Source organism: Aedes albopictus, chromosome 2, assembly GCF_035046485.1.
Source record: "Aedes albopictus strain Foshan chromosome 2, AalbF5, whole genome shotgun sequence".
In the NCBI taxonomy this organism is placed as follows: domain Eukaryota; kingdom Metazoa; phylum Arthropoda; class Insecta; order Diptera; family Culicidae; genus Aedes; species Aedes albopictus.
The window spans coordinates 263,568,704-263,583,750 of NC_085137.1; the positions used below are offsets into that span (position 1 = coordinate 263,568,704).

General features: G+C 39.2%; 1 protein-coding gene across 3 annotated transcripts in view; it reads right to left on the reverse strand.

Annotated features, from left to right (window-relative positions):
- The window catches only part of LOC109411553 (uncharacterized), a 239,126-nt gene that overhangs the window by 94,741 nt on the left and 129,338 nt on the right, over positions 1-15,047 (reverse strand). For all 3 annotated transcript variants that reach the window (XM_062851707.1, XM_062851708.1, XM_062851706.1), the window contains exon 4: positions 6,389-6,547. In XM_062851707.1, the coding sequence (XP_062707691.1) occupies positions 6,389-6,547 (159 nt within the window). The remainder of the gene's footprint in view (positions 1-6,388; positions 6,548-15,047) is intronic.

The window sequence follows — 15,047 nt, forward strand, 5'->3', positions numbered from 1 at the left end:
CTACAGTTATTGGCAAAGCGTGGTCAGCGTTAGGTTTTATTCACCGGCATGCTTCGGATTTCACTGACGTCTACGCATTGAAAACACTGTTCTGCGCACTAGTTCGGAGCATTTTAGAGTATGCTGCACCAGTTTGGACACCGTTCCATTTAACGCAAACGTTAAGGATTGAGCGTCTACAACGTAGATTCTTGCGATTTGCGTTGCGGCAGCTTCCATGGTCGGATCCAACTAACCTTCCAAGTTATCCAGACCGTTGCCAGCTCATTAATTTAGAATCTTTGGCGGCGAGGAGAATTAAACTTCAACGTTTGTTCGTCTTTGATCTCCTCAATGGTAACATCGATTGTCCAACACTTCTTGGTGAAATTCCCTTAAATGTTCCACCGCGACGATTCCGTAGCTCAACGCTTCTTGCAATCCCGCTTCATAGAACCAACTATGGTCAAAATAGTCCTTTTTGTGCGTGTTTGAAAGCTTTTAATGTATTGTGTTTCTGTGGGTGCTTCCGGTAGCATTCTCGTTCCGGAAGGGAATTCGACTCGGATTACGCGATAACTATTCGAAGTAATAACTAAAAAACGAGTTTTATTATTAGTCAATAGCGCGACACGCGGTTTTGTATTTCGATTGTTCTAATTCAACTGACAACTATCGGATACACTGAACGAAAATATACATTTAGTTTTGTTTAATAATGATGCATACATGACATTTCCTCCCCGTCCACGCGAGGAGTACACTTTCTACGGCGAGTACCTCAGAGGGCGACGCCGTGCCCTGGTGGAACGACGCACAACGGGTGGAGAATCTTCACGACGGCCGTTACGCTCAGGACTGGTGTTTGGGGTCGAGAACCGTTCATCGGATGACTCAGACGAACCAGGAACACTTTCAGACGAGTCACGACATTCGTTCGGTGGTGGATTATGTGACGTCACTGGATAAAAATGCGTTCGTCTTGCAGGTGCCTCACCTGATGCCAATGTTGAGTACCTTGTTTCACTTGGTGGTGTGCGTGTGCTGTCGAAGCCTCGCATTTGATCGATGTGACGTTTCAGATGTTTTCCTTCGTAAACAACATCGTAGTGCAAATCACCCAGTCGAGCTTGAACAATTCCCGGAATCCACTTGTCCATCCTGGTGTTTCCCGAAAGAACGTATACCTGCTGCCCCGGGGAGAATGACCGGAACGAAGGCACAAATGCTGCTTGCTGCTTCTCGGTGACCGTTTCATCAGTTTTCTGCGGGCGCACAAGATCCAGACGTGTGCGAATGTTTCGGCCCAGGAACAGTTTTGCTGGAGAATCGCCGGAATATTTGCTGCACCATATACAGCTCTCGTTGGGCGGATGAGTCCGTGCGTTACAGTATTCAGCGTGAGTACATGGCGGAACTCACTGTCGATCGGAAGATGCGTGTAGGCGTCGGTGAGGTCCAAATGACAGAACAAAGAAGCTCCCTGGAGTTTGTTGAAGATAGCTTCGACCTTCGGAATTGGATGCTCGTCGATGATCATTCGTGGATTGACGGTAGGTTTATAGTTGCCAGTGATACGAATGCTCCCGTTCTTCTTGACCACGATGTGTGTTGGCGACGCCCACTCCGAATAGTCCACTTTTTCGTAGAATCCAGCAGTGATTTTCTTCTCAATTTCGGCTGCATAGCGATCGCGTAACGCCAGGGGTACATCTCGTGCTTTGACAAATATTGGAGTGGCACCTGGTTTCAGGTGCACCCTTGCCGGTGGTCCAACCAGCTTTCCCGGAACATCACTGAAAACGTCTTCATAGTTTGTCAGCAATTCTGCAAGTCTGGTTTCCTCACTTGGATTCAATTCGGTGGACATCAACGCGTTGATGGACGGGGATGAGGTGAACATCCGGTTCATATTTATCTGGTCAACGAACTGCGCAATCCATTCTCGTCCGAAAAGAGGGTCAGATTCTCCGGCCACGACGTACACGTTCAGTCTGCGTGCTGTTGACCCGATAGCTACCTGTACCGGAACACGTCCGAGACAGTTGAGACGGTGACCAGAGTAGCTCGCAAATTGTCTGTCTGACGGCAGCAACGAAAATCCTGGCTTGATTTCCCTTAACTTCGTTTCAGAGATTATTCCACACGGCGCTCCGGTGTCCAGTTCCATTTGAAGAGGCCGGCCGTCGATCATCACGTTGATCATCTTCTTTCCAGTAGCAGTTGTATCACAGACCTGGCCCAATGTCTGCACTACGTCGATTTCGGGTGCTGGATTCTCTGACGACTCAACTTGATCGGTGGAAAAGCTTTGGTACGATGATCTCGCCGATCGACATACCTTGGCGATGTGCCCCTTCTTATTGCACTTGTTACACCTAGCATCGCGGAAACGACATTGACTTCTCAAGTGCTGTCCGCCACAACCGTTGCAAAAGTTGGATCCTCCCTGATTACTGCTACTGCGTTTTTCTTCGTACGATGAGTCTCGTTGATAGCGATGCTGTTTTTGTTGCGTTGAAGCTGCGTAGTGACCGGCCTTTTTGGTTCTTGGAGCCTCGTATCCAAGCTTGTTTGTGTCTTCCGGGATCGCTGACGATATCCCTGTCTTGACTTCCCGTGCCGTGTTACGGGTTGCTTCCAGTGCATGGGCGATTTCGTATGCTTCTTTGAACGAGTCCGGATCTTTCGCGATGATTTCGTCACACATATCCCGTGATTCAAGTCCGTGCAAAAACTGTTCAATTAGCATCCGATCGAGGAAACCGCCGTATTCGCAATATGCAGAACCCTGCTTCAGACGTAGAACGAATTGGGCGACGGTTTCGTCTTTTTGCTGTACGATGTGACGAAACTTGATGCTTTCCACAAACTTGTTTTTGGTACGATCGAAATGGTCGGTGAGAGTGGAACGCAAATCCGGGTAGTCGATCGCTGCAGAGTCGGCGGGGCTGACTAGGAACTTCAGTGCATTGTTGAGCTCGGCGCCCATATGCACTCGGGCATAATTTGCGTACTGGTCGACCGGAATGTGGCTCAATTGAAGTGCCCATTCGAACCGATTGAAGTAATCGGCGACAGACGATTCTTCCGTGGAGCGGTATTCCGACATGGAAAACTGGGGTACCTTCGGGGCTGCGGCGATTGCGTCACCGGCCGGGTTCAAGGCGGCTGCTTGTTGGATGGCACTTCCGATTGATGCTTTCAGAGCCTGAGCGATCATTCCGGACAGTGCCGCCATGAGTTCTGGAGACGGCTCAGCCATCTTGCTTTCTGGGCGAATGTGCTTCTACGGGAGATTCTAACCTCTATACTGGAGCGCTGGAGGTTTTTCGAAGCAATCCCACTTCTGACACCAACTATTGTGTTTCTGTGGGTGCTTCCGGTAGCATTCTCGTTCCGGAAGGGAATTCGACTCGGATTACGCGATAACTATTCGAAATAATAACTAAAAAACGAGTTTTATTATTAGTCAATAGCGCGACACGCGGTTTTGTATTTCGATTGTTCTAATTCAACTGACAACTATCGGATACACTGAACGAAAATATACATTTAGTTTTGTTTAATAATGATGCATACATGACAAATGTAGTTAGTGCAGATTTTGATTTTAATATGTCTAAATTAGAGTTTAAGAATAGAATAAGGAACCTAGTTTAATCAAACAATCTGTGCGTCCATGACGAAGATAGTGAACAATAAATAAATAAGTAAATAAGTAAAGAAAAATGTAATGCATCATTACATTGATAATGCCCATCTAAAGGATTATTGCACAAGTGTGGAATTACTGCATTTCGTATTGCAAAGGTTGATATTCAGTCTAATTCGTGCAATGATATAATGCTTGTGGTTACTTGGGTACAGTCTGGCAAATGGTTTTCTGGCGTTTGTCATTCTGGCGAATGGTTTTCTGGCGAACGGTTTTCTGGCAAATATCGCGGCACAATCGTTTTTTAATGAAATTTATTCTAAGTCTGTTTCTGTGCCAATAGATTTTGTTTCGTTCTTGAGGATTTTTTTCTAAGAATGTGATGGGTGTGGAAACGAATGATAGTAAACTATCATTCATGACAGCAAAAAATGTTTCGTATGTTGGTTTTTGTATACCCAATAACCACAAGCATTATATCATTGCACGAATTGGACTGAATATCAACCTTTGCAATGCAAAATGCAGTAATTCCATACTTGTCATGCAATAATCCTTCATATTGACATTATAAATGTAATGATGCATTACATTTTTCTTTACATTAGGGTGTATTAAAAGGTGATACCGTCAAGGCGCCATTCACCGTGGGGGCTCCATTCACCGTGTGCCTTCGAATATTTTTTCATTATTTCCATATTATGATTGAATGATATGACAATTTCCCTTCAATTTCACCAATACAATGTTGTATTGGTGAAATTGAAGGGAAATTGTCATATTATTCAATCATAATATGGAAATAATCAAAAAATATTCGATGGCACACGGTGAATGGAGCCCCCACGGTGAATGGTACTTTGACGGTATACGATAATTCAATAATTCAACACTGCAAAACTGAATAAATGCAATGTACAAACTAGCAAAGGTTGCTCTAATAATACAATTATAAAAACTTGACTCTAATGGTAAACAAATGAAATCAAGAAGAATGAACAACTTTACTCTTGCGCTCATCAACACTTCTGGTTCGACTCCCGACCAACATCATCCTCATTTGAACCATCGATCGACGACTTTCTTCAGCAAAACCTTTCTAGAGATGACCATTTCTCTTTTCTGTTGGCTTCTTTTATATGCCAATAATTATGGAAATCACAATTAGCATATGAGCAGTGTACGAAGGGTGTTTTAATTTTCTTATATTGATTAAATATTTTCTAAAAGGCATTATGTATTTATCAGTGATTTATCAGAATGTGATTACAGCGATTCTATTACATATGACATAGTCGTTTTGCCCTCTACAGAACAGTTGCCTTTCAGTTAATGAAATATCTGTTGTTATCACTGCAGCGGAATGGTCCAAGGGGCCAGCGCGTATGGAACTCATCTAGCGGTCTTCAACACTTCTGGTTCGACTCCCGACTCCGCAACAAAAACATGATGGTGAAAACAGTCATGTATGGGGTATTAGTACCGTCGATAAGGAAACGGTGCTAAAAAGAGATTTTTCGTGTTGCACGTCTTAAGCATGTGCAAATGCAGATGTACAGCACATGCATTTACAGGGGATGGCCAAAATGTTTGGGATAGGCAACTTTTTTTTCTCTCACAAAAAAATTCAACATGCAATAACTTTTCATAGAGTGCATCAAAAAATCTCAAATTTTGACTGTTTGTCAACCTATTATATGTGCATCATTGGTACAAATTTGGGTTCGATTGAATAATTTTTCGCGAAGTTAGAACCGTTCGGGTAAAACACTATTTTTTTGACATCTCATTTTTGAGCTGTCATATCTCGGAAACCAGTGAACCGAATTGAATAAAAATTTGAACCTACACTAACAATATGTAAATGCTTCACAAACTATTAAAACATAGGTACTTTTTAAACGGGGAAAAAAGTTATCATGGATTGACACTTTTTGGATTTTTCTCGAAAAAATGTAATTTTTTTACATCAATGTCAATAAATTTTCGTGTTGATATCCAAAGATTTTCCACTTCTGTTCTCAAACTATCTCTAATCAGATAGTTTAGAGCCTATTTAGATTGAAGGAAGACCACATTTAATAATTTTTGTGTGGTATTGTAAGTTTGACTTATTTTCCTCTATATGGGTAAACATTTCAATCCGGTATTACTTAATTCGCCGTGAGAAAATATTACATTTTATAACGTCGTATTAAGTATCAATATATTGTTGATAAACGTTAACAAATTCATTCAATTTGGTTCGCTGGTTTCCGAGATATGACTGCTCAAAAATGAGTTGTCTAAAAAATAGTGTTTTACCCGAACGGTTCTAACTTCGCGAAAAATCAATCAATCGAGCCCAAATTTGTACCAATGATGCACATATAATAGGTTGACAAACAGTCAAAATTTGAGATTTTTTGATGCACTCTATGAAAAGTTACAGCATGTTGAATTTTTTTGTGGGAGAAAAAAAGTTGCCTATCCCAAACATTTTGGCCATCCCCTGTATGTTACTTTAGTAATGGCTGACAACGTGCTGCAATATGTGGTACTAATTTGATTTTAATGGGACCATTTTCGACTTTAATATTGCTTCAATGAGGTGTTTAAAGTAATGCCGCATTATATTCACAATTTTAAATATCAATATAAAGCAATATTGATGCCCTTATATACGGCTTCGTGGTTACTTGGGTAAACGCTCCAATCTGACCTTTTACACGTTGATGTTTAAAACTAAACTTTTCAAATTTAGCTTATGCTTACCTAATACTCCTAGCCTAAAATTTATCGTTACAAGGATCACATTGCCAGTTGATGCTAGTATGGAACCGTCATATGGATTCCCTGAGTTCCATTCGTATGATTCGCCGTGTATGTACACTATTGTTGCTTTGGTTGTTCCATCAGGTTCCACGGATTCACCTAAAACAAAATTTGATATAAAATGTCGAAGTAACAATACATTGGTTAACTCCACAATTTTATGTTACATGTCTACGAATAAAATTTGTGAAACTATTATTTCTATTTATCCAAATGTTTTTTTTTTTAATGAACTGAACTAGAGTTCCTTCGCAGCAGTAGTTACTATTGAGAAGGTTATGGCAATAGAGCACTTTTTCGATTAAAATGTTAGCAATACCTTAGGATTAGGTGAACCGAATTAAATTTAATTTGAAAAGTTTATGACTAATATATTAGTCTTCATTTACCGTTGGACTCGACTCCGAAGGGAAAAAAATCAATTTATTGAAAACCTTCCGAAAAGTTTTAATCATTTGAATGTTTTTTTTTTGCAAATTTGCTTCAGCTTTGTGAAACATTTTGAAATTGTATAGAGAATAATTAACCGTAGTGCGATCATCAAAAAAAAAACACCCGTAGATGGCCGGAACGGTACCTGGGTACCCATAAAACTGAAATGATCATATCTACGTTAATTTTCAACCGAATTTTTTTCGCTCATTCAACCTACAAACTATCTATCTATCGATAATATTTGGTTGGAGCGATCCGATCACCGTGGGTACAGGAAAATCCGGGTTTCCGAGCCCATGTTTTTTATACAAAACAATGTTCGGGGTTTTCGGTAGGTGAGTAGCAATATCGACACAATAGAACACATTTTTTTCTGCTTGCCCTAACTCTAACCTAACTAAAACTAAACATACCCCAACTATGGCAGATTATGCACGAGTTCGGATTCCCGGATAAACTATAATACGATTGATCAGGGCAACGATGGATCCAGTGATGTGCGTAGTTTGAGTATCAAATCTCAGAGAGGGCTAAAGCACCGATTTTTTTTTTCTAGGTAAAGATTAGTAAATGGTAATCATTTGATTCCAATTTTAACTTGAAGCCTTCACCACAAACAAACAGAGGTAACACTCTGATAATTCTTATCGTACACCGATATAACGGTCTATTTCAAAATTTCATAGTTGGTCAATTGACAAACCGTTCGCTTCAAGTTACCAAACTGCCCTTATTCGCATAGTCGACGTAAGCGCCACTGTAGTTTTCAACACACATTTGCAATTTTGACAATGAAAAAAAAAGTTCAAGACTTTTTCCACGTTATCATCTAACTAACGGTTGAATCTTGCACTCTACTTAATAAAACTGCTCAGAAATATGAACATGTGTTATATATTAGCTTGTGTATGCTGACTTTGGCAATGGTGGTTACGTCGACTATGCGAACATGGCCAGCAAAGATCAGAGCAAAGTAGCAGCTGCAGGTCAAACGGCAGCTGGTTGAGTAGAAGTAGGAACTATCTGTAGCGCCGTGCTAACCGTTGATCACGACGGCAGAAAGATTCAGAAGAAGGACAACGAAAGGATGAATCTGAACGAGTTGAAGGAGAAGATCGAGCGGACGGAGCATGACAAAGGATAATTAGTGGCGGTTTATCGAGCTCTACGCAAGAAGGTGCAGCTGTTCAAGGTTCTAAGAGTGTTAGATATTGCGAGGAAAATCGAAGCACTGAAGCAGCTAGAGTTGGTGACGACGTACAGGGAAAAGTAGTGACGTATGGTGGTTATAATTATAATTATAATTATAATTATAATTATAATTATAATTATAATTATAATCATTTCGTTGATATAATATTCAACTCACGTTATAAATAGGTTTAGGGGTTAAAGGGTGATTGTTTTTGTGAAATTTGATTGGCTGTCACAAATTTTCTTTTCGCATAATCTAGCGCGTGAAAAACATCATCGTCCTCATGTAGGCATGACTCATATAATTTTATACCACTTGATTATTAATATGTACTTACTATTTCAGCGTTAAAACTGAATAAACACTTTGGCCATGTGGCGCATTTTCAAAAATAAAAATTGAAAAGACCAACGTTGCGCTGAAATGACCAACAATTCAATCAATCACTGGCGGTAATCAATCGATGAATTTTTCAGCGCAATTCGACTTTTGTTTTTTGCGCCAACATTGCTAATATAATTATCAATCAATTAAAGCGACCGTTTTTTAACATATCAAGCTACAAATATAAGGCATAGCTCAATCATAATGAATTCCTGACCATTCCTGTACCAAATCCCATTTCCTTTCTATTTTTGAGGGCGTCGGTGAGTCGCTGGCATTTCGATACTTTGTTATCCCTTCCCTATTATTCTTTTCCTTCCACAAAACGTGCTTCTTATCGTTTCAGAGACCGATCAATAGTGGTTAAGCCTAGGCTTGTTAGCCAGGACACAGTGTAAATGCCGGTGTACCATCCCACAAGCAAGAAGGCCTATGGAGTGACAAAATTTCTTAGCTATGTCACTCCCAACGTTGGTGTTTAAATATACTAAAACAATTTCACTCACTCCAAAACATCTACATGATTTACATAAATACACCTACACTGCCCATAACTGCATATTTGTAACATTTGCAGTTTTTGTCAAAATTGAGTTAATACCGGTGCTCATCTCCAAATCATCAGTACTTTCATCTATCCAAATGAACTTTACAAGTTTGTTCCACAAAATGTGAAAAAAATACCAAGTCGTTTTGTCTCATTAACAAATATTAACGAATGTAACCGCATAACAGTCACACTGGGAATACATACTGGCCGCATAACGTACAACCAATCATATTTTGCTCTAATATTTTTTTGAACCATTCGCCCAGCATACAAGAAGAGCTGTAGCAGATTTCATTGCGAAGTAATTAACTTTGAATTTTTGCCAAATTTTTGAAATTTAGATCCTTTTCCATACTAGTGCAAGTTGCAAACTTTGAGCTCAATTTTCTCCAATGCCTACTTTTGTCGAATGTGACTGTTATGCAGTTATGGGCAGTACACAATCTGAATATTGTCAATTTGGTGGTGCGGCGATAATATCCAACTCCTTGACACCTATGGGAGTGTCGGTGAGTCGCTGACCTCTTGTAAAGTAGGTGTCATATCATCACAACCTTTCCTATCCTCGTAACGGAGAAGATGGGCTTGGCCGGCAATGGAAGTTCTCATGTATTTTTTACTTCAACCTCTGGTTGGATAGCTATTCTTTCCCAAATAGCATTCCATAAGCAATTAGATTAGAAGTTATTAAAGTTTTAACATGACAACTTCCAGTATGCAATCTACGAATGACTCCGTTACTACGCAACGCAAACAATTCACTCCCACAGCTAACAGATGACTGCCGTCAAATATCAGGGATTTGTGCGCAAGAAAATTAAGAATTGCACCAACAATTTTCAACCGAATGCAAAATTCTGTTAATAGGACGCAATCTGTGAAGTACTACACTTAGCGACAAAATACCTAATGTTTTTCTGCTATAAGTAAAACTTATGGATGCCTTGAGAATACCTTATGAAAATTGATCGTGCTTGCTATGACAAATTTCATAAGATAGACAAATGAAAAGAACAAAAAAAATCTTAAAATGACGCAGAATGGATTCGATCCTTGAACGTCGGGATCACCGAGTCCGTGCTTTATCCACACAGCTACCAACGCTTGAGAATACCATGTTGCTGAACATCCTGGTAAACGCCTGGGTATCAATGTTCATCATCAACACTGAGGAACCATTGATGAACGAAGACGAACCCCCTATCACATCGTGTTTCTTCGATTTGGTTGACACCACCATCAAATAAACCAATTCTCTTCTGTGAAACGAGTACGAACATCGTACGACAGCGTAACCAGTCGGACATTGTCCCGAAGATGAGCAACATCGCGCCCGAAACCGGTCGACAGAAAAGGTATTTTTTTTGAAATCCTTGACGATCGTGAGAACGATAAGTGTTGTGTCTTGACTCGCGTCGCGTCTTGTGAATTTCACCAGTTTCTGTTTATTTGCTTCGTTCTCCGGGTTCATAACGGAGCCGTCATGGATCACAGTTGTAATAAGTTGAATATTTCCCCGCCCCCTTCATTATCTGTTTGCCTATCCTCAGAGATGGAAACACTCGCATCGTGAATTAACTCGCGAGTGTAAAAGCAACAAACGGTTTACTCACGGTGCCGAGAGTAAGCCGTGTGTGAGTTTATTCGCACCCGCTTGCTACACGAGTATGAAGCCAAACAAAAACAAAAACACTCATGAATTTTTATTCGCGAAGAACAAGTGGAGATGCGGGAATGGCATTTTGGTGCGATTTCAATAGCAAAACAAGTAATTATCCATCAGATAGTAGTGTTTTGTGCTTTATTGTGCCTGGAAAGTTAATCTGTCGGTCGTGTAAATTCGTTTTTTCACAAAATTGAAAAATGTTCAGAGCTGCTTCGCGAATCAATCACGAGTGCGACCAGCTTCGTTAGCTCGCGAGTGAAGGAAGTACGAATATATTCTGGCTTCTGTTGTTCACGAGTAGGATAGCTTTGCGTTTGTGTCTACTCAGCTGCATTCCTCACTGTTTTCCATCACTGCCTATCCTATACATTCAGCCTTTTGTACTGCTCTCCAGCCAGATTTTGTCTCTGGGAGAGGTTTTCGACGGTCAATTTGATACCTTTTTTTATTTGATATTTACATTTTGTAAACAGTAATGAGCAATTGTACCTATAGTTTGAAAAGTGCTTTATACTGAAAGTTTGTTCCGCAAATTTTGGCTCAGGGAGGGGGGGGGGGTAATGTTAACGCGTTAAGCACGTTCTTCAAATTAAAGTGACAAGATACAAGTATGGTTGCACTTTATGGTCATAAATCGCTAGGTTGCGATGCAATCTAGCGTCTAAGTGTAAAAAAGTTCGATTGAATTTGCATCTTGTCACTTTAATTTGCAGAAGAGAGAGTCGATGAAGAGAACTCATGTTACTTTCGCCCTTATTTAAACTCAATCATGTCATGACCGATTAAGGGCTCCCCCAAACCGACGCGACTGTCGCCGGCGACAGCGATTTTTCAGGTGAGTGAACATTGAAGCCCTGCAGTGCATTTTCTAAAGCACATATAGGAACAACCGAACAACGTTTTGCGCTGAAATTTTTAACGATTGTTTGCTCACTGGTGATAATCAATCGATAAAATTCTCAGCGCGATTCGATGACTAATCTTTTCCAATTGTGCTGTTGAAAGTGCAAGGTTCGGCTTTAATGAACCGTCGCTTGAAAAATCGCAGTCGCGAGCGATAATCGCCTTGGTTTGGGGGACCCTTAACTCGCTCAGAATTTGTGCTATGTTCGATCGTTTGTGACAAACATTGCGTCAATTGAAGCGAGTTAGTTTATCGAGGTTTGACCAACCATTTGACTAGTGTGTATGACTCTAAAGGACTTGACAGATAAACAGACGTAGGGCTTCAAGTGCACAGGGTCAAATATTCCACAAGAAATGAACTAAAGATCATACGGTTTTGTCTTGTCGGTCAACCCTTCCAGTTTTACGATAGCTGGGCAACCAATGGAGAATGGTGAAAGCTTCCAATATCTTGGTAGCCAAATGGCGACCGATATGGTGGCACCAAGATGGACATAAGTGAACGGATCAAGAAGGCGATGGCTGCTTAAGCGAGTTTAAGAAATGTATGGAAAAACAACCAGATTAGTCAACAAACCAAAATCCGAATTTTCAACTCGAACGTGAAATCTGTGCTGTTGCACGCCAGCGAAACTTTGTGTTTATTAGTGGAGAACACTTGAGCCAGTTCGCGAGAGCCGCAACCCCTTCTTGTATCGATGTGCTCCGATTGAGCTGACATTTTTAGGGTATGATTTTCCATATAAAAGATGATATCTGACCGATTTTCAGATTTTTCCGTTAAGGGGAAGTGGGGTAAAATAGCCCTCAAATATTTCATGTCTAAAAATAGGTAAAATCACTAAAATCGCAATAACTTCCGCGAAAGTTAACGGATTCAGCTGAAATTTTGCATGGACACTCTACTCCTATGGCACTTCCATTTAAGCCAAGCGTTGGATATTCTTTGACATTTAATTTGAAGAAATAGGTTATTTTCATAATTTTTTTGACGATTTTCAGGGCGCCTGTTTTTGTTCCAACAGAACTAGGATAAAAAACTGAGTACTACGTTTTGAAGGATTACCCAAAAGCTTTCATTTGATATGTAATCCAGATGCGCCAACTTAAAAACTTTCGAAAAAAATTTGTTTTTTCTCGGGGTATGCATTTTACCCCTTATTTTTAGTTGTCTAAAGAAGTGTTGTCGCAAATTATGACAACGTTATTTAATTTTCAAGGGTTTTTCTTCAATATTAATTCAACAGAAAAATGATGACTAATAAATGCAATTATTGTTTTTTTTTTATTTGGGGAAAGTAGGGTAAAACGGACTAACTTAACCTCCTTTCGAAATAATGTTGCTGCGATGTTCTCTGATCGGACTTGAATTTTCAGAGTTCTTTATTCTATTCAAGAATAGATGCTTTATCACATTTTTTTTCTCGAGAGGATAACGGGGTAAAGCAATTCTCAGAAAAAAAAATGTTGAAAATAATCAAAATTTCAAAACCTACAAATGCTTTGGTAAAACTTGGCGAAATTTCATGAAATTAAAATAAATTTCCTAATTTTTATTGCTTATTCAAATGAGCAAGTCTGACAACATTTTGACGTAGAGAAATGTCACAGATTAGCACGTGGTGTGTGATTCACCGGATTCTTTTTCGATTTTTCTTTTTACATGCATTTCCAATTTTCTCTCTTTTTATCTCGTGAAAGTTGCTGCAGAGCACAATGGTCCACGAAAAAGATTTACGAGGAATGATGCATTCAGCGCCTTCAAATAATTTATGGTTAAATATGGTCTTTTACAAAGTTGTTCACAAAAATAAGGCCCCCTTTTCTATGTACATTAAAAATAGGGTGGTCCACATTTTCAAAGAAATTGGGAACCAAACCATTTTATTTGCAAGAATAACTGTATACATTCTTCGAGAAAGTTGTAGATCTATCAATTTTGAGCAAGTTTCCTGAAGATGCTTTTTATGTGGCTTTGAAATTGACCGATCTAGAGATGTTTTTCTGAATAAGCTTAGGGTGGTTCAAGAAAAATTGGTTTTCTGGTGTTAACTGTTTCAGTTTCGATCATCAAAGTCACCCAAGAATCACTTGTAGAGCAAATTTTTCTGAAAAAGTGTTATGACGGGTTGAGGCAATCATAAAAATTATCTTTTGCCCGCATTCAAAAAAGGAAACGTTGTTATAAAACATATCAAAAAATTAGAAGGATTTTTTTTTGTAACTCAAGTGAAAAATACTTGAAAAGTGCCTATGTTTTCTAGGTAATCATTAATAACTTTTGAACGGAATGACTTAGCAACATTCTCAGCGAACAAAAATGCGCTTTTTGGAAGCTGTAAAAAAAATTCTTACGCGACTTAGACGAGAAATTTTAAACAAAAAAGATAAAGCAATAAAACGATTTGTTCTAGCGTCACCCTTTATCTTTAACTTTTTTGTTTCAAATTTCACATCAAAGTTGCCTAAGAACCATTTTCAGAACTTAAAAATAACGCACATTTTCGTGCGCTGGGAATGTTGCTTCGTCATTGCGTTCAAAATATATTAATGATTTTCTAGAAAAAAATAGGCACTTTTCAAGTATTTTTCACACACCAATCGGTCATATCACCTTTCAAAAAAAATGATTTTTTAGGAAAAACACCTGTAACTATTGAACCAAAAGAGATCAAGACCATTTCAGCGCATGAAACGACGCGTCTTCAAATGCTCTACAAGTTATTCTTGGGCGACTTTGATGAAAAATCGAAACTGAAAAAGTTAACGCCAGAAAACCGGTTTTTCTTGAACCACCCTAAGCTTATTCAGAAAAACATCTCTAGATCGGTCAATTTCAAAGCCACATAAAAAGCATCTTCAGGAAACTTGCTCAAAATTGATAGATCTACAACTTTCTCGAAGAATGTATACAGTTATTCTTGCAAATAAAATGGTTTGGTTCCCAATTTCTTTGAAAATCTGGACCACCCTATTTTTAATGTACATAGAAAAGGGGGCCTTATTTTTGTGAACAACTTTGTAAAAGACCATATTTAACCATAAATTATTTGAAGGCGCTCAATGCATCATTCCTCGTAAATCTTTTTCGTGGACCATTGTGCACTGCAGCAACTTTCACGAGATAAAAAGAGAGAAAATTGGAAATGCATGTAAAAAGAAAAATCGAGAAATAATTTGGTGAATCACACACCACGTGCTAATCCGTGACATTTCTCTACGTCAAAATGTTGTCAGACTTGCTCATTTGAATAAGCAATAAAAAATAAGAAATTTATTCTAATTTCATGAAATTTCGCCCAGTTTTACCAAAGCATTTGTAGGTTTTGAAATTTTGATTATTTTCAACATTTTTTTTTCTGAAAATTGTTTTACCCCGTTATCCTCTCGAGAAAAAAAATGTGATAAAGCATCTATTCTTGAATAGAATAAAGAACTCTGAAAATTCCAGTCCGATCAGAGA